Here is a 24,659-nt window from a genome sequence, read left to right as displayed (position 1 = left end):
TTCGATTTAGGTTAAAACCTTTTTGGGTTTTTTAAAAAAATAACCTTTATTTTTGGGGGTAACAGGCAAACCCTAGTTTATTTCTTGTGAACCCAAATTTTCGTTCCCATAAAATAGGCTTGATTTGAACTTGAAAAATTTTGTGTTAAACCTAAAATTCACGGGGCGGATCCTGTTGTTTACGGGGTAAAAGTTTACAGGGTTTAAAACCCGGGTTCCCCGAGCATAAACCCTAGTTTTACAAACATGAAAAAATATTTTTAAAAAACCCCGAACTTGGGGTTTTCGACAGGGAACATGGGTTTCGACCATTAAACAAAAAATTTTATGTTTTTGAACATAGGTAAAGACGAAAAACATAGTTTGGGTTTTAGAAACCCAGTTTATCGAACGTAAACTTCTAAGGGTTTCCCTTTTTGTAACCCAAGTTCCCGGTTGAAAAAAATAGGTTCACACTCGTAAACATAGGTTTTTTGTCTGTAAACTATGGTTTATTTGGGAAGGCCCAAATTTCCCAAAAATTTTAAAAGTTCTTGGTTTGAAAAACTAGGGTTTTCGAAACTAACCGGATTTTCCCCCCGGCCCCCCCAAAAAATGGTTACGGGTGAAAACCTTTGTAGGGTTTCCCAATGTTTAACCTATGTTTATGACGAAAAAAAAAGGTTTTGGGTTTTAGAAACCTAGTTTTTCGAACGTAAACCTTTTTACGCTTTTTATACCTGTTCACCCGGGGGTTAAAATAGGGTTTATGTCCGTAAACTAGGTTCACTTCTCCGGGGTTTTGGGTCCAGAATTTTTTCCCGGGGGGTGGGGGGCAGGGTCCCCATAGGGGAAAGGGTTTTTGGGGCTGGGGAAAAATTTTTTTTTCTTGGGGGTTTAATTGGAGAGCGAATTTCGAGCGTCGAAAAAAAACTGGTTTTTCATTTTTTTTTCCCCGTTTTTTTCCCCTATGGAAAATCGGGTTCACCTTTTTTATTGGGGCAGGTTTGGGGGCCATAGGGGGGTTGGTTTTAAAATAACATAAAAATGTTTTCCCCCCTATTAGTAAAGGGCCCAAAAAAAAAAATTTTTTGGGTTTTCCGGTAAAAAATGCTCAAAAAAATTAGGGTTTGGGAGGTCGAATTTTTTTTTTGGGGGGGGGGGGGGGGGGGGTTTTTTTTTTTAAATTTTTTTTGGAAAAATTATTTTTATGTCAAAAAATTTAATACAAAAAAAGGGGGTTATCCCTTTTAAAATAAGAAATATGTAAAGGCTTTATTGTCCCCTACGGTTCAAAACAGTTTCGGGGGCTTTAGGATTGTGCTTTTCCGTCCTCCGCAATTTTGTTTTTTCCGGTCCATAACTTTGTCATTCATTAAGGGTTTTTAAATTACTTGGCAAAATTTTACCATGATGAGGGCGACATTTTATGCGCAAAACCTGGACCCCCAGCTTAAAAGGGCAAGGTCCCCAAATTGGGGGGCAAAGGTCAAAAGGGTTTTTTTTGTTTTTGGGCCATTTAACTTCAAACCATGAAGGGATTTTGATAAACATTAAATGGCACAAAATGTTCCTCATAAAAGAGATGGGTTTTTTTCCTGTCCCGGGCCGAACCTTGTCATCCATAAGGGATTACAAAATTACTTGGCTTAAAAGTTCCCCTTGTGAGGGCGACATGTCATGCATAACACCCAGAAAACCCCAGCCCTTTAAAGGGGCAAGGTCACACTTTGAGGGTCAAAAAGGGCAAAAGGATTTTTTTTCCCGTCCAGTCAATAACTTTGGGCATGGGAAAGCAGGGGTTTGGGAAAATCAGTTTTGGGACAAATTTTCCCCCGGATGATTCAAAATTTTCGTGCACAAAAACCCGGGGGCCAGGGCTAAGGTCAAGGTCATTCTTAGATTTCAAAAGGGGAAATTCAAAAATTTACTTTTTCCGGGCATTCCTTTTTTGCATTGGGGGTTTTTTATGTAACTTGGCCAAAAGTTCACCCACTATGGACGGATTTCCCTGGCAAGAATCAGGCCCAGGTCTAAGGTCCCAAAGGGCATTCATTGAGGTCCAAAAAGGGCAAAATTTAAGAAAGGGCCCTTTTTCCGGGAGCATTTCTTCTTCTTTCATGGAGGGATTTTGATGTAACTTGGCACAAATTTTTCACACCATGGACGGATTATCGTGCGCATGAACAGGTCCCCAGGGTTTTAAAGGGCCCAAAGGGATACATAAAAGGTCAAAGGTTTAAAATTTAAGAATGACTTTGTCCGGAGCATTTTTTTCTTTAAATGGAAGGGTTTTTTTTTGTAACTTGGCACAAATGTTCACCAAATATGAGGCACTACCCTTATTTTTAGAATTATGTCCCCTTTTTTTGTTAATGTAAATGATTATATTGTAACCCTTTTTATTTCTAGGTAGGGAAAAAAACGGACCACTTTTCTGTGGTACAACAAGGGATGTTACATCCAATTTTTAGGGGTATTTTAACCCATCTCTAATGGTAAAGAGTTCCCTTTTTGACTTTTAAATTTTTTAGGGAAATTTTTTTTTTTTTTTTTTAGAATTTTTTTTTTTTTTTTTTTTTTTTTAAGGGAAATTAAATTTTTCCCCCTTTTTGTTTATTATAAATAACTTAATGATACCTTTTTTTTTTACTTTGGGCCCGAAAAAATCCTTTAAAGGGAAAACAACCCGTAGGTTTTTTTAAAATGCCCAAAATTTTTAAACCAAGTGTTTTGTTATTAACATTTTGTACTTTGTTTCAATATGGTTTTTAAAATCTTTTTAAAAGAAATCAGTTCGTTAAATTTTTTTACTGCAGTAGAGAAAAAAAAAGGGGCCCTTTCCCGTAGGGGGGCTTTTTTATTGCATGGAATACTTCATTCACTTGTTTTTTTATGGATTACACATTTTTTCAAAAATTAAATTTTTTTCTTAAAATTTGGGGGGGTGAGCCATTTAAGGGGAAATGGCCCTGGGTTTTTTTTAAAAAAATGATTACCCAGGGGGATTTTTCTTTTCAGGGGGTTTTTCCCAGGTGAGTGTTTTTTTGGGGAAAAAAATTTCCTTTTTTACAGGTTTGTCCCCTGGGGGGGCTTTTGTTAAAACGGTTGTCCCGGGCGGGGTTGGGGTTTTAAAATTTCCTTCCCAAATTTTGGTGTTGTTTTGGGGGGGGGGGAGGGGGGGTCTTTTGGGGGACAGCTTGTAAGGGGGTGTTTTAAAGTAAAAATGCCTTCCCAAAAGGTTTTGGGGGGGGGGGGGGGGTGGGGGGGGGTACTTGTCAGGACCCCCCGTGTCCAGGGGGTTTGAAAACAACTTGTCCAGGTGGGTGCTTTTCAGGGAAAAAAGCCCCTTCCATAGTTTTTTCCCCGGGGGGGCTTTCGAAGGGCGCTTGTCCAGGGGGGGGGATTTTTTAGGGGAAAAAGCCTTCCTAGGTTGTTCCCGGGGGTGGCGTCCTGGGGGGTTCTGGAGACGTTGTGCAGGGGGGTGTTTTTTCAGAGGGAAAAAACCTTCCCTACGCAGTGAACTTGGCCCGGGGGTTTTTCTGTCCAGGGGGGTGTTTTGGATGGCTTTTCCCGGGGGGCCCGTTTTTAGACGGGCCCTTGGTTTCCCGGGGGGTGTTTTTCAGGGAAAAAAGCCTTTCCTAGGTTGTCCAGGGGTGTCTTTTCTAGGGGGGGGGGGGGGGGGGGGGTTCTGAAAAACAATTTTTCCCGGGGGGTGTTTTTAGGAAAAAAAGCCTTCCCTAGGTTTTTTTCCCGGGGGGGGGTTTTTTCGAGACGCTTGTCCCGGGGGTTTTTTTTCAGAGAAAATTACTTCCATAGGTTTTCCAGGGGGTTTTCTGTTTCCAAGGGGGGGGGCTCTGGAGGGCAGTTTTTCCCGGGGGGTGTTTTTTTTAGGAAAAAGCCTTCCATAATGTGTAGAACTTGTCAAGGGGGTTTTTTTGTCCAGGGGGGGTGTTTTTTTTTAGAGCGGGTTGTCCCCGGGGGGTTGGTTTTTTTGAAAAAATGCCTTTCCCTAGGGTTGTTTTCCCGGGGGTGTCTGTCCAGGGGGGTGTTTTGAGGGCGGCCTTTTCCAGGGGGGGGGGTTTTTAAAGGGAAAAAAAGCCTTCCATAGGTTGACCAGGGGGGTCTGTCCCGGGGGGGTTTTGGAGACCGTTGTCCAGGGGGGTATTTTCAGAAAAAAATGCCCTTTCCCTAGGTTTTTTGTCTAGGGGATTGTTTTTGGGGCGGGTTGTCCCCGTGGGGTTTTTTTTCAGGGGGGAAAAAGCCCTTTCCCTAGGTTGTCCAGGGGGGGTCTGGGCAGGGGGGTGTTTTGGACGGTTTGGTTTCCGGGGGGTGTTTTTTCCCGAAAAAATGCCTTCCATAGGTTGTCCAGGGGGGGTCTGTCCAGGGGGGGGTTTTGGGACGGGTTTTCCAGGGGGGGGGGTTTTTAAAAAAAATGCCTTCCCTAGGGTTTTCCCGGGGGGTGTCGGGCCTGGGGGGGTCTTTTGAAAAGGCTTGTTTCCCGGGGGGGGTTTTTCTGGGAAAAATGCCCCTTCCCCAAAGGGTTTTCCGGGGGTTTCACTGTGTAATAAATTTTTTTTGTTTCCCGCGGGGGGGTTTTCCCTACTTATGGGTTGTCCAAGGGGGGGGTGTTTTAGGGGGGTGTCTCCAAGGGGGGGGGTTTTTGGGGGGTTTAAATGCCTTCCTAGGGGGGGGGGCGGTATTTTTGGAATAGGGGGAAATTTTTTTAGCACTGTCTTCTCCTCTGTCCATGCTATTAAAATATTTCTGAAGTAAAAAAATTTTGTTTTAAACTATTTGAAGGGAAAAAAATTTAGTAGAGCTTCGGGGAGTGTTCACAAACAGGGTTTTTTTTTATTTTAAACAATTTGTAAAAATTCTATCCTTTCATTTATTTGTTTTTTTTGAGATTTTTAAACATTTTAAAAAATTTGGAAGTTAGGACAGTTTTTACAATAGAACTTTTTTGGGCGGGGGCGTCCATTTAAAAGATAATAGATAAAATTTTTTAAAAAGGCTATTTAAATTTAAACAAAATTTTTGTGACATAATTTTGTGATAAGTTGTTTCAGATTGAAAAAAATATTGCAATTTTTTCTTAGTATATTTTTTCAAAATATTGTTTTTAAAAATTTTTCAATAGTTTTTAAAATTTTTTTCTATTATAAAGTTTAAAAAATTTTGGGGGGTTTTAAAACATAAATATTTTTTTATGGGCTGATAGAAACTATTTTGTAACAGTTTTAAATTTTTAGATCTACAAGGAAAATTGTGTGTCAGAGGAAAAAATTTAATTATTTATTTGTTCTTTTTTTAAGAAATATTTATAGGTATAGACATATTTTACTTTTTGTACTTAAAATTTTCTCTTTGTTTTTCTTTTTAAATTAAAAGAAATTTTGAAATTTTTACATTAACAAACCCCTTTTAGAAATTTATTTTAAAAAATGTAATAAGTTCAAGTCATGGAGGGTAAAGGGGAAGAGGATGAGAAAAAAGGGGACACCAATTTTTTGGCCCCCCAAAATGTAACAAAACTTCTCCGTAGTAAAAGCAACAACAAAATCATTTACATTTTTGTTTAAAGAAAAGGGCCCCAAAGTTGGGGTTTTACATAATTTTTATATTCTTCTTTTATTAAAACAAAATAAATTTTTTACATAAATCGTATAATTTTTATATATTTAAAAAAATTAATGGGAACATTAATTTTTTTTTTCCCGTCCCTTTATTATCAAGGATTTTAAAGTCAGGCATCCCTTAACTTTATTTCTATTGAAATGGTTTTGATCAGGGAAATGTTCAAAAGGGGAAAACCTTTTTTTGATGTTAATTTTTTAAAAAAGAAAAAAAGCATCAAAAAAAGTTTTAAAAAAAAATCAACAGTTTTTTGAAGGGTTTGAAAAATTGGGTATAGTATTTAAAATTTTCTAATATTATATAATTTTATTTGAAAATTTAGTACTGTGCCTTCTAGAATATTTCAGGGAAAAAAAAAAGTGACAAAAAAATCAAAAAATACAGAAAATATATTGTGTTACAATTCGAAAATCCTAGTTGGGAAATTTGCCTCAGGCCTGAAAAAAGAATAGCCCTGTTAAAAAAGTTTTTTGATGAGGAAGAGTAATAAATTTTTGTGGGGTACAGAATGCCTCCCATTGAATTTCACACCCTTTGGGGCCAAATGTTGGGAAAGTTAATTTCCCCCCTTTGAATCTTGCACATTTTCCAGTTAATCCCCCAATTTTTACTGTTCTATTGATTAATTAAAATTTTTTTGAGTGAAAAATTGAGAAAACCCAAACACAATTTTGTCAAGCTAGTGGGGGGGGAGGACAAGAAGGCTTAAGGAAAAATTTCATGTGGGTAGTTTTTTAGTGTCATTTTTCTTTTATTTCTGAACCCTTCCCGGAAATTAATTTAAAAAATCTGGATCATTAAATTTAAATTTTTTTTTCATTTTCAATTAAAATTTTTAAAAAGGGGCCCTCATTGATGGGTTTTTAATTGATAGAAAATGTATGTTTTACCCTGTCTCTACCATGAGCCATGTTGAGAGTTTTGTTCAATCATTTACCTGGGCAGCTAATTATAATGACTATGTGACAGTATATAGCATTTATAATTCAATCAGTTATGGCTCAGCAGTGATATATGTATCTTGTACCATGATGATACATTAATATATGGATATTAGGCAGCAGTAAATTACATGAGATATTACTTATTAGTATAATGTGTGTGTTTCAAAGATTCATCAATTGATAAATTTGAAAAAAAAGTTTGTTTCATAGCCTGATTGTCACCACAGGGATCCGTCACATGCTATCTTGATTGAGGGGAAAAATTTCTTTTAAATGTTTTTTTTTAATGAAATTCAAAAACTTATAAATTATGTAAAAAAAATTGCACATAAACAATTTCTCCTTATATATTATGGTTTATGTGTGTTTTTTTTTTTTTACATGTAAGTTCTTGAATTTCATATGGAAAAAAACCATTTAAAAGAAATTTTCCCCCACCATCGTAGCAATGTGATCATGGACTCCTGTGATTGTCACAGTTTCAGTATGAGGTATGTGACAGTTTCAGGAAGAGGTATGTGACAGTTTCAGTATGAGGTATGTGCCTGTTTCAGTAAGAGGTATGTCACAGTTTGATTATGTGGTATGTCACAGTTTCAGTAAGAGGTAAAGTTTCAGTATGAGATACATGTGACAGTTTCAGTATTACATTTAGGTATGTCACTATGAAACAGTTTCAGTATGAGGTATGTGACAGTTTGATTATGTGGTATGTCACAGTTTCAGTAAGAGGTATAGTTTCAGTATGAGATACATGTGACAGTTTCAGTGTTACATTTAGGTATGTCACTATGAAACAGTTTCAGTATGAGGTATGTGACAGTTTCAGTATGAGATATATGTGATAGTTTCAGTATGAGACATATGTGACAGTTTCAGTATTACATTTAGGTATGTCACTGTGACACAGTTTCAGTATGAGGTATATGTGACAGTTTCAGTATGAGATATATGTGACAGTTTCAGTATTACATTTAGGTATGTCACTGTGACACAGTTTCAGTATGAGGTATGTGACAATTTCAGTATGAGGATTGGTTTTATGCATGGTTCTTTGTTTCTTATGTTCCGGATTTTGTCTTTCCTTGCTGTATTTTAAAAGTGACTTGACATAATTTTTTTTGTGTGAATTATTTTTAATGTAAGTAACTCTTCAGTGTTGTTTTACATGTACGCAAGAAAGATGGTTTAATTTTGGTCGTAAGACAGAAATCTGTGGTATCTGTAAATGTAATTTTTGCCATAACTTCATTGAGTCGACCCACAAAAATCAAAATAACACCAAGAACAAGTAATTTGTATTCAGTTTATATTCAAAATTTGAAATCTGCCAGAAATAGCCCCTTTGGCCGAAACAACAAAATTTTTTGCTCATAAAATTTAAAGAAAAACGTTGGTAGCTGGATACAAATTGAACACCTTCAGCAATTTAAGCCAAATACTTGTTATATTAACTGGGTTTATAGAATGATGTTGAAACATCAAAGTGGATTACAAGATGAGATATAGTTACAACAGGTAAACAGTTTATAGAGATAGAGAGTTGTGCCAGATCTCTAACAATAGCTGCATTCTTTCACAGAAACAGGAGAAAGATGTACAAGTTTTTAATATTTTTTGAAGCAGTCTTGATGAATGTTTTAAAGATTTATTTGAAATCTCATCAAACAGGAAGGCATGCTTTAACTAATTGTTTTCCAGTGCTGGCAGTTACAGTGGTCAGCAGCCAAATGGTATATTTCAAAATTTTGGCTGTCTAAAATATCATAACTCTAAGGTTTTTTGCCAGTAATTTCTGGTTGGATTTTTGCTGTCTGTTATTTTGCTGTCAGAGAGTCCATGGTTGAATATGTCTTCCCCTGTAAAACAGGTTCATGAACTTCATGAATTTATTCATGAATTTGTAAGAATTATCAAAAAAGTTCATGAACTACAAGGAACAGTTCACTTACTTAAATTCATGAACTCTCAAGTTCAAGAATATTACTTTTATTTCATGAACTTGTAAATGTAGTTCATGAACATTTCAGAAAATCTATTAAATAATTTAAGAAATTCATGAACTTGAAAATGAAATTCAGATAATGATTGAAATTGTGATTCAGGTACTACAGGGTTATGGTTTTCCCCTGTAAAAGATTTTCTAGAACTAGTATTAAGTTCGTGAACATTCAAGAACTTCTTAAGAACTTAAAGAACTGTTCCTGAACCAGCATAACATTTCTTAGACTGTGGTTCTAGAACAATGATGGTTCTTGACCATTGGTTCAAAAACTGCAAAAGTTCAATAACTTACAGAACTTTACCAGTTCCTGAACAGTTAGATCTACTGTTGGTATTAAACTAAGAACCAAAATTGTTCATGAACACAGGTTCATTAAAAGTACTAAAATTCAAAACCTTTTTCTAGTTCAGTACCAGATCTTGAGCCCAATTGTGAGTTTCTGAACTGTTCATTCATTAAACATAAAACTTAGGTTTATTACATTTTACAATAATGAATAAGTTCATGTACTGTTCGTGAATGTTCATGAACATTAAATTCATAATGTCACATGATCAGTTTCCATTATTTTGTTGCATGCTGGGAAATATTTTGCACATGTGATTCAGCAATTTTTGAGAAGTGTGTGCAGCAAATAAGAAGAAAATATTTATCATACTACAGTTAGGAATGGTTTAAAAGGAACATGAGTATACTGAATATTAAGTAAGTAATTATGCTGTTGTCATAAATCGTTCATTTTAAAAACTATAAAATCCTTTTAAAATGTCACAAGTTTTCACAACCCTGAAATAGTTCATGAATAGAAATTCATGAAAATCAAAATTTATGTTTCATGAATTTTGATATTCATGAACTTGTTCATGAATAAAAATTCATGAAAATCAAAATTTATGTTTCATGAATTTCGATATTCATGAACTTCTTCAGAATTAAAATTCATAAATAAATATTCATGAGAATCAATATTTATGTTTCATGAATTCCAATACTCATGAACTTGTTCATGTATTAATTTTAATTCATGAACAAGTTCATGAATATCGAAATTCATGAAACATAAATTTTGACTCTCATGAATATTTATTCATGAACTATTTCATGAATATGTTCATGAATAAATTCATGAAGTTCATGAACCTTTTTCACAGGGGTTGTGTAGTCCCATGGTAATGGTTCATTGTACATGTATACAGTCCTATGGTTCTGTGTTTGCTTTTGATACCATTGTAGAGTATTTCCCTTTCTTCAGTAGTTGTCTGTGACCACATAGTTCCACATTTGCTGGCAATGAATGATCTTATAGCAAACTGTTGAAAGCTGCTGTCAGCAGACCTTGATGTTCTGCATTCACTGATCCCAGTGTGTAGAATTATTTGCTTTGTATTGTTCCATGGTTAAATTATGTAGTCAGCAATTCCATGATTAGATATTTGTTGTTAGTACTTGGTAAAGTATTTTCTGTCCTCGATATAATTATGCCCTCAGTAATCCCATGGTTAAATATTTTTGTCAATGTTTCCCCAGTGAAATAGTGATCCCATGATGGATAAATAACAAGGGAAAATATTTGCTGTCAATAATCCCATGGTTAGATATTTTTGTCATTGTTTCCACTGTAATAGTAAACAGTGAAATAGTGATCCCACACACAGGTGACAGTAGCATACCTAGGATACAGTATGGGTCCATGAGCCATATACACTTAAATATATTACAATTATTGTTTTCTAAGAAGAAAAAAGCCAAAAAGTCATTTTGAAATTTTTTTGCCACTGTCACAGGGGCAAAAAAACTTTCAAAATGACGGGCAAAAAAATTTCAAAATATTTGCTGTCAGTAATCCCATGGTTAAATATTTGCTTTCATGGTTATATAGTTGCTGTCTTTGATACATGTACTATGATGAAAGTAATTGCTGTGGGTTTAATATCCCATGGTAAAATACTTGTTGTCTGTGATCTTTTGCTGTTGGTCTGACACCATGGTTGAAAAAAAATGCTTTTGGTTATGTCATGGTTATACAACTTGTATATTAATTAATGGGAAAATATTTGCTGTCTCTGATACTATGGTATTGTGATTGCTAGCTGTGGCCATGGTCTGTGACCCGTGATAAATTATTTGCTGTCTGTGGAACCAGTGTTGATAGATCTGATTGCTGTGACTGTTTGCTGGATGTGATAACATGGCCTAAAATTTCAGTGATCCATTCTATGGTTATATATTTTTGTTGATGATGTCATGTTTATGTGATCACATGATAATTTTGTTTTTGTCTGTGATACAACTAGCAAATTATGGTGTTTCTGAAGGATTTTGATGATTTCACTTGTAATTATTTTTTATAATAGGTGGATCCTGTTCTTTATTGTAAATTATTGAAATATTTTAGTTCACCATTGTGTTTAATTGATATACAATAATGTTGTTTGAAATTCTGAGAATCCCATAAGATGTATTCTCTCAGAATCTCTACTTATTGCTCTAAACTACTTTTTTACAGCATAATTACAAAATATGTTTGATACACGATTTGTTGTTAGGTAAACCTCTAGAATATTGGATCTGTTCTGACTCATAATGATTCCATGTGAAAATCGGCATGTTATATTTAGCGTCTGCATCATCGTTGGAAAATGAGAGCAGTTTCTTCACAGGTAACAACTCGTCATGTAATCGTCATGGCAAAAACCATGAAAAGTTTGGTATAGATATGGAAGCGTGCTTCTTCAAGATGGCCTATGATACCAATTTTTGATTTTGCCAGTTCAGCAGTATGATAACATTCTATTCTTTTATACTTTAAGTGTTTTCATTATGCTTACTTTCTGAACATTGCCATTTGTATAAAAGAATTTGCAGAAGCTATGGCTCTGCTGTGACCTTGACCTCAGTCAGTCAGCAGTTTTTCCAGTAGCCTCTCTCCTTTAAGTAAGACATACATGTACCCAACATTGTTCGTAATCCTTTGAAAACTATGAACACTTTGAACATGTACGGAATAAAGTGCTGATATATACTTGATATATTATTTTATTGATTGGCTGATCAAACTGATGGCATCAAACTTTGATTCTGATTCAAATTTACAAAATTCACCTTTAAAAGTAAGTATTGAAGCAATATATTTTTTTCTATCAGAATATATAATGAAGTTCTCATATTCTGTTTACTTTCTGTCAAGATTTGTTCAGTAGTCCTGATGTTCTTACATTTTATGGATTTATGATTTTGATTCATTTTGTGAAAGGTTTTAAACGACTTTTTGGATTTGGATATTAAGAATATTGAAAGATGTTAGAATACACTTTCAAATGGCATACAATGGAAAACTAAAACCTTGCCTTGTATCAATAAGGTGTTTCCTCTCAATTTTGAAGAATTCTTCTTGAAAGCATCAATGGTATTATGTAAAAACATTAAAATTCTTGTTTGTACAAAGAGGATTAAGGTGTCTAGCAGGGTGAATTGGATAGATAAAAAAGAATTCAGATGCTTACATTATCAACATTGCACAACCTATTACAGATAAGATGCCAAAATGAACATTTTTTCTTTTCTTTGTTTCATCAAATCAAGGTAATCTATAAATCTGTATTTTATGATTTATGCCATGTTACAGGCATATACTCAAGCAAACGCGCACACATACACACACATACTTTTATTTAAATGTAGTATAATTCAGATATGTTGAATGTTCGAAACTTATTTTGTCGGGTTAGTGGACTTGTTGTGAAGTATACATGATCATTTGTATTGCTAGGCACTTTGTCGTAATTGGTCTGGTGATATATATGAATAAATGATTCCACTCTTGTTTCTATTGCACTTGGATTACTGATTCTGTTCTTATTTTGAAAGGCTGTATAAACAAGGGGGCAGGGGACAGTAAATTTGAAAATTTCCACAAATTTGCATTGATACCAATGTGAAGAAAATCACAGAATGACTTTGTACGATTCTTGCATTTCTTCTTCATGCATGGAGGGGATTTTGACGTAACTTGGCACAATTATTATTGTTCACCATCATGAGATGGAGTGTCATGTGCAAGAACCAGGTCCCTAGGTCTAAGGTAAAGGTGACACTTAGAGGTGAAAGGTCAGATACAAGAATGACAAATTTGTCCAGAGCATTTCTTATTCATGCATGGAGGGATTTTGATGTAACATGGTACAGTTGTTCACCATGAGATGGAGTGTCAGAACCAATGCTCAAAGGTCAAATATAAGAATGAAAGTTTCTTGTATGGCTTTTTAGTGGGTTGATGAATGCTTCAGGTCACCCATGACACTCAGGTCAAGGTGACAGGCATATTTTGTGACTATGACACCCTTGTTAAAGAATATAATATTTTGTAAAAAAAAAATTTGTTCATTTGCGCCAATTAATACTTCATTCTATGTGAAATGTAGAATTAGTTGTATAGTATAAATATAAATGTGCATTTGTGTATTAGTTGTAGCAGTATAAACATAAATGTATTGTTTTTCTCTATTTTCAGGAATACCATCATGTGACCCTAATCCCTGTCTAAATGGAGCTGCCTGTGAGTCAATGGCAAATGGTTTACATCAGTGCAGGTAAAGAACCCTATAACTCCCACCAATTACTGCAAAAGTTTTGGGATAAACTTGCAATTACTGGTATTTAAATGGGCAGCCATTGAACTTTTCTAAAAGTGTAAATTCTGTTTAAAACTTTAAAAAATGCAACCTTAAAACTGAACAAATATTGGTGTAAAACAAGTGTCTTGATAATTACCTGGTTAGAGGAAATGTGTATTCAATGCAGCAGGAATACTTGAACATTTTTCATTTATTGAAAGGAATGTTTTAGGTAAAGTGGAAAAACTATCAGTTGTACCAAAAAAATTGCTTCCTGCGGTATCTAGCAGCACACATATTCTGTTTTCTTAAAGCTTAGGTACTTGAAACAAATAAAACTTTGAAAATATTTTTAACTTACTGTAAAATGTTCCAGAACTTGAGGCACCATCTGAATATGGTACTGTTTAGTCCTTCCCTCTCTAGAAGGGGACTTCTGTGGCCAATGTCCTGCCCTCTCTAGTAGGGGACTTCTGTGGCCAATGTCCTGCCCTCTCTAGAAGGGGACTTCTGTGGCCAGTGCCCTACCCTTTCTAGAAGAGGACTTCTGTGGCCAATGTCCTGCCCTCTCTAGAAGGGGACTTCTGTGGCCAGTGTCCTGCCCTCTCTAAAAGGGGACTTCTATGGCAAATGTCCTGGGACTTTTATGGACAGTGTCCTGCCCTCTGTAGAAGAGGACTTCTGTGGCCAATATCCTGGGACTTCTGTGGCCAGTGTCCTACCCTCTCTAGAAGGGGACTTCTGTGGCCAATGTCCTGCCCTCTCAAGAAGGGGACTTCTGTGGCCAATGTCCTGCCATCTCTAGAAGGAGACTTCTGTGGTCAATGTCCTGCCATCTCTAGAAGGAGACTTCTGTGGCCAGTGTCCTGCCCTTGCTGGAAGGGGACTTCTGTGGCCAATGTCCTGGGACTTCTGTGGCTAATGTCCTGGGACTTCTGTGGCCAATGTCCTGCCCTTGCTGGAAGGGGACTTCTGTGGCCAATGTCCTGGGACTTATGTGGCTAATGTCCTGGGACTTCTGTGGCCAATGTCCTGCCCTCTCAAGAAGGGGACTTCTGTGGTCAATGTCCTGCCATCTCTAGAAGGAGACTTCTGTGGCCAATATCCTGCCCTTGCTGGAAGGGGACTTCTGTGGCCAATGTCCTGGGTCTTCTGTGGCCAATGTCTTGCTCTCGCTGGAAGGGGACTTCTGTGGCCAACCGCACTCTCTAGAAGGATCTTCTGTGGCGAATGTCCTGCCCTCTCTTGAAGGGGACTTCTGTGGCCAATGTCCTACCCTCTCTAGAAGGGGACATCTGTGGCCAATGTTCTGCCTTCACTGGAAAGGGACCTCTATGGCCAATTTCCTGACCTCTCTTAGAAGGGGACCTCAGTGACCAAGTGAGTGAGGCTGCTTGCATGGAAATACTACCTCCGCTCACCCATGTGGGTACAAAACCTTTTATATGTGTAGAACTTTGCATGTGGGGAAGCTATCAACAGACTCATTGATTGAAGGGTTATGGTTTTACCCAAGTGCCCACTCATGCCTGAAAAAAAGCTCAAAGGGTCACCTAGGATCTGCTTTCACCATCAAAAGGTAGAGGGAATCACTATATGTCAGTGTGACTATAAAGTCAGCAAATCAAACAAACAATGTCCTTTCTAGACAGAAAAGTGTTTTGATATTTTGTAATATTGCTTTTTATTAGCGTAGAATAGAACAATTTATAATAATGATGAAAAGACTGAAGGTAGAGATTATTTTGTAAAGTGATGGTACTGTACAATATTAAATGGGTTAGAATGAGCACAGAGCTTCAGATGTTGATTTAGTAGTTCAGTTTATTACTTTGTAAATTACAAACATCATGCTAGCACTTGAAAACAAAGATTAGAGGCTGATTTCAGCTACTTTAACTGATGGCTGGGACATGGTAGCCTGCAGATAACTGGATAGGTTTGAACAGTCGCAATGTTGCTTTGCAGTATTGTATTTTTTGTGCTTCTTTCCCTATATAAGGAATTGTTCAATGCATTTTCATTGCTTATGTTGCTTATTTGTTGGTGTGATGTTATTTTTATGCTACCCGAAGGGTGAGTAGATACTGTGAAATCATTTAAATTCACTGGCATGAAATTTCGCGCAAATGTGAAAAAGGACTGTTTCGCGCGGGCTTTAATTCGCACATTTTCAATTTTAGAAATGAAAAATAAAGTTAAAAATAATAATAGCGCGGTCTTTAATTCGCGCATCGGTCCTAGCATGAAATACGCAAAAATTCGTCCTACGCGAATAAAAATGATTTCACAGTAGTTGCCGCTTTGTACGTCCGTCTATCACACTTTTGTCCAGAGTATAATTTGAAAAGTATAAATGGCATTTGATTGAAACTTCACATAATCATAGAGGCCATTGAGACAAAGTGCAATGTCAAAGAACCATAACTGCCTTACCAAGTTTTTGAATTATCTCCCTTTATTACACAAAATAAGGCCTGTCCAGAGCATTACTTGAAAAGTATTAATGGCATTTCATTGAAACTTCACAAAATGATTGAGGGGAAGTGCAGTGTCAAAGAACCATAACTCTACTGTACCTAGTTTTTGAATTATCTCCCTTTATTATGCAAAATAATGCTTGTCCGGAGTATAACTTGAAAGTATTAATGGCATTTGATTGAAACTTCACATAGTCATAGAGGCGATTGAGACAAAAAGCAGTGTCAAAGAATCATAACTCTACCTTACCTAGTTTTTGAATTATCTTCCTTTATTATACAAAATAAGGCTTGTCCGGTGCATTACTTGAAGAGTATTAATGGCATTTCATTGAAACTTCACAAAATGGTAGAGGCCATTGACGGGAAGTGCAGTGTCAAAGAACCATAACTCTACCTTACCTAGTTTTTGAATTATCTCCCTCAAGCACATGCAGTGGAGAGCATCATTCGGTTTTACCGATTCTTTGTTAATGCATTGTTTACGAAAAACTTAAGACTGTATTTGTGTAGATCTACTTGATATATTTAGGGCTTTAATGGTGTATGGTTTACGGTTTACATATGCTAAGCAGTGCCAGAACAATAGACAGGATAATATGAAGTCATTTCACTTTGTTTTATTGTAGATATGTGGTTACGATTTGTTAAATGTAATAGAATCCTTATACATATTAAGGACCGGAAGCATTCATAATGGTAACTTGAGATGAAAGCAAGATTAATGAAAATAATGATTATCAGGGTTTGATACAGATCTGGGATTCCAATTACTAAAAGACATGTTAAGAATTGTTTTTAGTTTCTTCCAACTCTGGGATAACAATCTGGTACTAGTTGTTTACTCGCATAACTCAAAGAGGAAGATGTTTTCATGCAGAAAGTGATAAAGTGTTGTTGGTAATTAACCTGATTCCAGCTGTTTAGCAGCATTTAGTCTGCTCATTCAACTCTGTGCTTGATTCTATATAGCATGATGAAACCTGGAAATACAACTTTTATCTTTCAATACATAGTATATTCTTCACAAATCTTTTTTGTGTTTTTACGCATTTATAACTAAAAAGGTTGTTTTCTGCGCATAAGTATTAATGGCCGTGGGAAAAATGGAAATTTGCACCTATGGGTTGCATGAACAGGTACAACAGCATTTACGCATGTTTAGATGTATACAATGAATGTATGATAAATAATAAATACATAAGAATAAAGATACTCTTTAACCACTGATGTATAATTTGTCAGCGCCCCATGGTAACAAAATGTGTTGTGAGGATGCTTCAAAACTATGACTGACACAACAAATTACTGAGTGTAAACGTTGTAGTTACTAGAATATAATATATAAAACATACATGAACGTGAAAATTTCATGTTAATTGTGAAGAACAGACATCTGTTAGACATTTTAAGCTTTTTATCATTGAAGCCATTGTGAAGTAGTGAACATATATCTGTTAGGCATTTAAACTTTATGTCATTGAAGCCATTGTGAAGTAGTGAACATATATCTGTTAGACATTAAACTTTATGTCATTGAAGTCATTGTGAAGTAGTGAACATATATCTACATATATCTGTTAGACATTAAACTTTATGTCATTGAAGCCATTGTGAAGTAGCGAACATATATCTGTTAGGCATTAAGCTTTATGTCATGGCCTTTGTATTTAATGTATATTTAATAAAGTACCGATTGCTGACGAGCAAGACTAGTGTTGAGTTATCCAGGGTTTTGAGCATAGTAAATGTAAGGAAAATGTCTGGAGACCACATAAATTGTTTGAGAGAGCTTGAGGGGACCATTGATGCATGAGCAAGTGGTGTTTCACTGTATATTAAAAAGAGTTGATATCCAGGCAGAAAGACCTCAAGCAAGCTTACTAATTATCATTTTTTTAAAGTTTAAAGATGAAGAGGTAGAAATATTAGAGACAGTACAATTTATTGTCAGAATTATTCCAGCTAATCATAAGGTGTTGTAGAAGAATATTATCTATGTATATTAAAGCATTTTCTGTAGAAATCTGATTATTGCATGCCTACAAGGAGACTTGTAGTGTGATAATACCAACCTGATTAGGTTTGAACAAATCTAGATGACAGGTTATTTTGCACCAGCATTTCACATAATCCCAGAGGTGGTATCAAACACAAACATATTACCGACTATCCTGCCAGTTTCATGAAATATTTACCATTTCTAACCAATTATTATCTCAAGTTTTCATTTAATGCTGATAAGTACCTGACTGATTTAGAATTCTTGAAATTAGAGTTGAATTAGATATCTAAGCATTTTGTATTCCTCGGTTATTTATTGCATTAAATACAAAAATCATCTCTTAATGTTTTCCCCTTTCTTTCTTGACAGAATAAAATAACAGCTAACATGCAAGATGATGCTAGGGAAGTGAACATTATAAAGTTGCATAAATTTTAAAAATGACCCTTCATTTCTATTATGTCCCAAAAGGTGGGCATATTAAAATCGCACTGTCCATCGTGTGTGTGCGTGCCACCGTGTGAATTCTTGTTTGGGTTGTAACTCTGCCATCCATAAAGCGATTTTGAAAACACTTGGCATTAATGTACACCATAATGAGACGACGTGTCATGCGCAAGACCCAGATTCCTAGCTCCAAGGTCAAGGTAACAGGTAGAGGTCAAACGTTAACAGGGTATGTTTCGTGTCTGGTCCATAACTCTGCCATCCATGAATGAAATTGGCACAAATGTTAACCATAATGAGACAATATGTCATGCACAAGACCCAGACCCCTAGCTCTAAGGTCAAGGTCACACTTAGAAGTCAAATAAGGTTAACAGGTCTGTTTTATGTCCGGTTCATAACTCTGCCATTCATCAAGGGATTTTGCAATTACTTGGCATAAATGTTCACCATAATAAGACGATAATTATGTCCAGACCCCTAGTTCTAAGGTCAAGGTCATATGGTTAAAAAGTTAACATGGTCTGTTTTTTGTCCGGTCCATAACACTGCCATAGATGAAGGGATTTTGAAATTACTTGGCATAAAATGTTCCCTATAATGAGATGACATGTTGTGTGCAAGACCCAGACCCCTAGCTCCAAGGTCAAGGTGACACTTAAAAGTTAAAGTTAACAGGGTCTGTTTCATGTTGCTTCTAGTTTTAATTGCAGACATACTTTCTTACTCTTGTAGAACATGAACGAGTAATGTACTAGGACTTGAACTTGTAGTGCATTATGAAGTCAGATAGGACTTTAAAGGGGCAGTATTATGCCAGAAATATTAACACCCAAATTTGTATGCCCTGGTGTATTTCTCTGCCAAATATTAATGGCTAAAAGACAGTGTGTGACTTAAGACCATCAACTTAGGCCATATAGCTAAAAAGCTCCTATAGCTGTATTTAGACTGAAAGCCCCTGCTAAATGAAACATTACTGTTCATGAACAGTGCATGCATATGTCATGAACAGAGTTCATGAACACTTCATGAATTGTTCGTGAAGATAAAATGGCACAAATTCTTGAAACATTCTTAAATACAGTGTTCATGAACAGTGCATGGAAAGTGAAAGATGACTTCAAGAACTAATGTACATGAACAGTTCATGAACTATTCACTTCATGAATAGTTCTTGATATTTTGTTGAACATGAATAGTTCACGAACTTCTTGCTATATGTTTTTATTGTGCCATTTTATCATCACGAACTAGCAGTGAACCGTTCATGAACATGATTCTTCATTAGTTCATGAACTACCTGTCATGAGTAGTGCATGAAAGATTCAAGAAAATAACATCATGATTGTTCCTTTAACCTTTTATCATGGACAATTCAAGAACTCTGTGTGATTCTTTAGTAGTACATGAACTGTTCATGAACACTTTAAGGACAGTTCATGTCCAAAAATTCATGAACACAAATCAAGAACTGTTGAAGGTTAGTTCATGAACAGTTCTTTAATGGTTTGAAGTGTTCATGATTTCAAGAACTGCATTTCGCAGGGGAAGTTCTTGTTTCTACTTGAAACCTTTTCTGAAATTTTGATGTTAGATCGAGCTTGAAAAAGTATATATATGTAGACATAATGTCCAGCAGTCTCCAAATTACTTAGGATAGCAGACAGTATGGAACTTTTTAAGTAGAAAATTGTATAAACTTCTTTTGTTTTCATGCATTGTATATCAAATAATCTCACAGCACTTAAAATGTATGGATGTAATTTTGTCAACTTTAATGATTGTATCTTGGTGGGGTAATTGGTCAGCTTTGAATTTACTGATGTCTTAATAGGAGATCTATCACACAACCTGTATAGCCTGTTGTGTGTGTGTCTCACTGATCATAATCTACATTGCTCATTGAATTCCACAATTTCTAAATAAATTTATCATGGCACAATCAGCATCTGGATATCCATGAGAGGTTTTTCTTTTCAACATGCCAAGTAATATATATATATATATGTTGACAGTGCCTCAGAATGCTAACAGTAGTTTTTAAATTATGATATATTTCAATTTGTCGCAGCTTTAAAAGAAGTAAATAAGACATTTCCTTTGAATAAAACATATTAATTTTCAAGTTTTAAAAGAAACCTATCATTATGTGACATTTTCATCTGTTCTCTTTTAAAGATGGTATGATAACTGAGAAAAATCAATTTGCACACTTGAAGTTTCATACAATAGTTGAAAAAAGAAAAATCATATTTATTGCTCATAAAAGTGTTTCAAAAGGGATTGAAAATTGAAAATTTTAGGTAATTTTCTTGAGCTGTGGACCACAAAATGTAGATTTCTATTTAAGTCAGATTATAATCTCTATTCAAGAAATGATTGGTTCGTTTACTGAGGTAAATACAGATAGTCATTGTTACAGTCATGCAGCTTCCTATGTACTGTATTACCTACCCTTATTTCAAAGTTATTTGGTAAATAAGGGTAGGTATTGTGTGAACTGAAGTTATAGAATTGTAGGGCCTACTTGTTTTATGTAAGTCTTATATTATATTGTCATTTCATCTTATAAGACCTATGCCGTTACCACTAAATTATTTAAGTCTTAGGTATTCTTCGTTGTTTGCTGTTTATTAGAGGTTTGAGATTATTACTTAAGGTATTTTTGTTTGTTTGCTGGATGAGGGATATATGGGCCAGAGCAAATCCTTGAGCTGGGCGGCAGCAAAAAGCTCACAGAAAAGCTTGAGTTAAGTGAGAACAATTTTTGAGAGTGGAGCTGAGAGGAAAGCTTGATCTGGAGAAGTGCAAAGCTTGCAAGGAGAGTTTGAGCTGGGTAAGAGAAAAGCTTGCAAGGAGAGTTTGAGCTGGGTAAGAGAAAAGCTTGAGAGGAAAGCTTGATCTGGACAAGTGCAAAGCTTGAAAGGAGAGTTTGAGCTGGGTAAGAGAAAAGCTTGAGAGGAAAGCTTGATCTGGGCAAGTGCAAAGCTTGCAAGGAGAGTTTGAGCTGGGTAAGAGAAAAGCTTGAGAGGAAAGCTTGAGAGAAAACCTTGAGGCAGGCCAGAGCGAATTAAGGAAAAAGCTTGAGCTAGGCAAGAGAAAAGCTTGAGAGGAAAGCTTATAAGCCAGGTAAGAAAAAAGCTTCAGAGAAATTAAAGCTTGAGCCAGGCAAGAGGAAAGCTTGGGTCAGGCAAGAGAAAAGTTTAAGAGGAAAACTTGAAATAAAAAAAAGTTTGAGTTAGGTGAGAGCAAGCTTAAGCCTGATACAGATTTCTGAGACAGCATAATTATCTTGGGAGGTAAGATAAATTTAACAACAATAATTATTAATACCGGTAACAGTAATAATATATATAATATTTCCCAGTTTACAAACATAACTAGAAATAGATTTAAATGAAGTATAGGAATTTCAACATTTTCAGCTTGTCAAAATCTAAACATTCCTAGTTTTCATATCAATTGCATTAGCTTAGATTAGTAATGTTCAACAGATCGTTTGGAACTCAGTGACAGCAGCTAATATTTTTCTTCTGTTTTTGTTGTTTACTAACAGAGAAATTTCTGGAGCTGATAATTATGGCAGATAAGATGCATAATTATAAATAGTGAGTGAATAATGAAAATATGTGAAATAAAGATAATTTAATATAAATACAATTGTGAAAGAATTTAGTGACAAAAAGGGAGGACAGAAGGACATTGTTAATTTATTTGCATCAAACAATTTTAAAAAAAAGATGCAGTATTATTTTATGCTTTTGAAAGAAAATTTGAATTATAAAATGGACAATAGATGGTGTGATGTAGCGATAAGTGAGGAAGCTACTATCATAAACTTGTTGACATTTTATTGTACCGCCATAAATGGAGCAAAGTGTTATCATCATCATAAAGTTAACTGATATCCTGCACTCAGTCTGTTGATTTTGCTGTCAAAATCACTGATAATCAAATCAAAGAAAGGAAAAATGTGTCTCTGTTAGCTAGTTTAAACAATTGAAATCAAATCAGACTATATGGCAGTCATGTCATTTTGATGAATGAAATTACTAGCCATTGGAAAAATTGTGTCAGAGTGCTAAGTTTTAAGATTGTGTACCATGCTGTAGCAATTGCCAGAAAATCAGATAGGGGACACATATAATGTCAGAGAAAATATCATTTTACAGTTGACTTAAATATCGGTCACCTGTGGGATTTTTTTTAGTCACTCAATTAACTTGCCTTAAGCATCGAGTCAGCTCTGATTTCTCAAATTGATTATTGTTCTAATTTTAGCCTGACTTAAGCAGCCAATTTATGCTGATCCCTCATGGCTCCCTGCTTTATACAAGATTTCACTGTATCCCAAAGTTGAATCTTGCAGTTTATGGGGTGTCAATGATTTTGAAAAGTTGCTTATGTGTTAAAATATATATGAGTACAATTTTTGTGCTGAAAGTTGGGTGTAACCCATCGTAAATTTATACATAATTACCATTGTTTCAGCATCACTATGGTTTCACTGAAAGTCCTCCACTGATGGCCAAATAGGGCCCTACTTTCAGTACAAAGAACACTAGGATTTTTAGTAATTTCTTCATGATGAATCATGGAATCATGATAGAAATCTCTGTGTGAATTTACCTGCAAAACATACTTAGATATGACGAAATGGGAAAACATCTTGCAGATGATACCTTCACAAATCTTCCCAGCATAAAACAAGCTTTTATAATTAGCATAATGTGAGATTTCATGCCTAGAGGAATACAATAAATTGTTCAGATTGTAAACATATTTCAAAAATCTATCATAATAACACTACAATTTTGGCGTTTTCCTAGCTGACATATTGAACGGTTAGCACTCAGCTGAACTTTCTTTTGTCTTCCTGAAGAATTTTTGTTTTGAGAACTATATTCCCTAAGCTTTAAAGGTGCTGCACTCTGCATGTTATTGTAGACTGGGAAATATTAGCAGTTGTTTATTTTCACTAATATCAGCTAACAGACACGATTGCTACTGCGCAATCAACATGGGCACAAATATTAATTGGCATTAATGTCTGTTAACCAGCTCTGATTTATGAACGCATAAGAACTAGTATGTAATATAAAGCTGCTATTAAACTATTGTGGGATTCGAAATTTACAGAATCTGCTGTTATGGAAAGGCGTAGGATTAGACATATGACCTGTATGATGGAACAAATAACTTTTTATGAATGCATAATTGTAAATTGTAAAAAAATTTGAATTTCAGTACGCAGCAGCCCACAGTCCTTACTCTAGGTACAACTGGCAGTTAAAATATTTTGTTGAAATCAGTTGGTTTTGAAGATCTGTGACTACAAAACCTTTTACCAATGTGAACAGCTTCATATATGTTTATAGCAGATCAGGCCATACCAAATTGATTTGTCGTTCGTCGGAACTACCGCATCAATGATTTCATTCCCGAGAAAAAGAAAAAAAAAATCACCCGCCCGCACGTACATAAAATTTGCCGAAATTTTTATTTTTTTTTCTGAATACGCGGTCCGGAATGATAACGGTAAACAGGTTTTATCAGTGTTTTAATGCGTCAAAGTGATATTGATCGGAATCCATGCGTTCGTAATACATGTAGCTGATGACACAAACTCAAAAAGTCAGGAATTATGGTGTTGTTCATCATTTGTTTTAAACCTGAAGTGTCTGTGCTAGTGCCACACATGGCCTTCGATGTGCCGGTAGGTGATGAAGTATGCACGTTCTACGATTGTTCAAATTATACAGTGAAAAGAACAAAACTCGACTTGTAAGACGTGCACGGCCACGGGGATTCAGATTGAAAATATTTGGATTAAACATAGAAATATTGTTCAGATAAAGTTTTCAAACCATTTGTTATCAGTGTGTTTAGTTAAATATTTTAGATCTAGAGCCAAAGCCACGCTTTCTTGAAAAAAAGTTGTTCCAGATCTGACTGATCCATCACATGCTCGGCCCAATCGTTTAACGTAATTCTTTAGTACGGCAGTCAGATATTCATCAAAATGCATATACTCATTTAAAAAATGTTTAGTTTTCAATAAGTGTGTGAATAAAAATTATTCTGTATATTGTAACCAATTCTGTTTGTATTTATTGCTGTGAACAAAACAGACTTCCCAACTCAAAATTTCTGTCATCAAAGCACATACAATAACCTTAAGAGGCATTAGGGATCATTTTTTGTCCGTTGTTATCATTTTTCTGAATGAACCTCTACCACAAAAACTTAAGCTAAGCTTATCTGTTAAGAATTATTCCAATGGATTCGAGCATGTCGAGCATTGTGGCCACTCGTTTGGTCTCATGTCAAGTGAATTAATTACTTTCCCTCCCAACATCACCGTTTGAGTTCACTAGGACAAGTTGCTCATGTGTCGAAAGCCATCTAACTGGTTTCAGAAATATGTTATTCATTGGTGCTGATTTTCTCTTAATATTTCCTCATCCTCTGCCGTTAAATTGCATGCCTTGCAATTAATGTAGAACAAACAATTAAATAGACGATCACCTCAGTATTATAAAT

At 35.5% G+C, this 24,659-nt stretch overlaps 1 protein-coding gene across 2 annotated transcripts in view; it reads left to right on the top strand.

Annotated features, from left to right (window-relative positions):
- The window catches only part of LOC123554756 (neurogenic locus notch homolog protein 1-like), a 148,812-nt gene that overhangs the window by 17,107 nt on the left and 107,046 nt on the right, over positions 1-24,659 (top strand). For both annotated transcript variants that reach the window (XM_053525276.1, XM_053525277.1), the window contains exon 2: positions 13,079-13,157. In XM_053525276.1, the coding sequence (XP_053381251.1) occupies positions 13,079-13,157 (79 nt within the window). The remainder of the gene's footprint in view (positions 1-13,078; positions 13,158-24,659) is intronic.

The sequence above is a fragment of the Mercenaria mercenaria genome, chromosome 15 (assembly GCF_021730395.1).
Source record: "Mercenaria mercenaria strain notata chromosome 15, MADL_Memer_1, whole genome shotgun sequence".
Taxonomy (NCBI): domain Eukaryota; kingdom Metazoa; phylum Mollusca; class Bivalvia; order Venerida; family Veneridae; genus Mercenaria; species Mercenaria mercenaria.
This window is presented reverse-complemented; position numbering and strand designations above follow the sequence as displayed.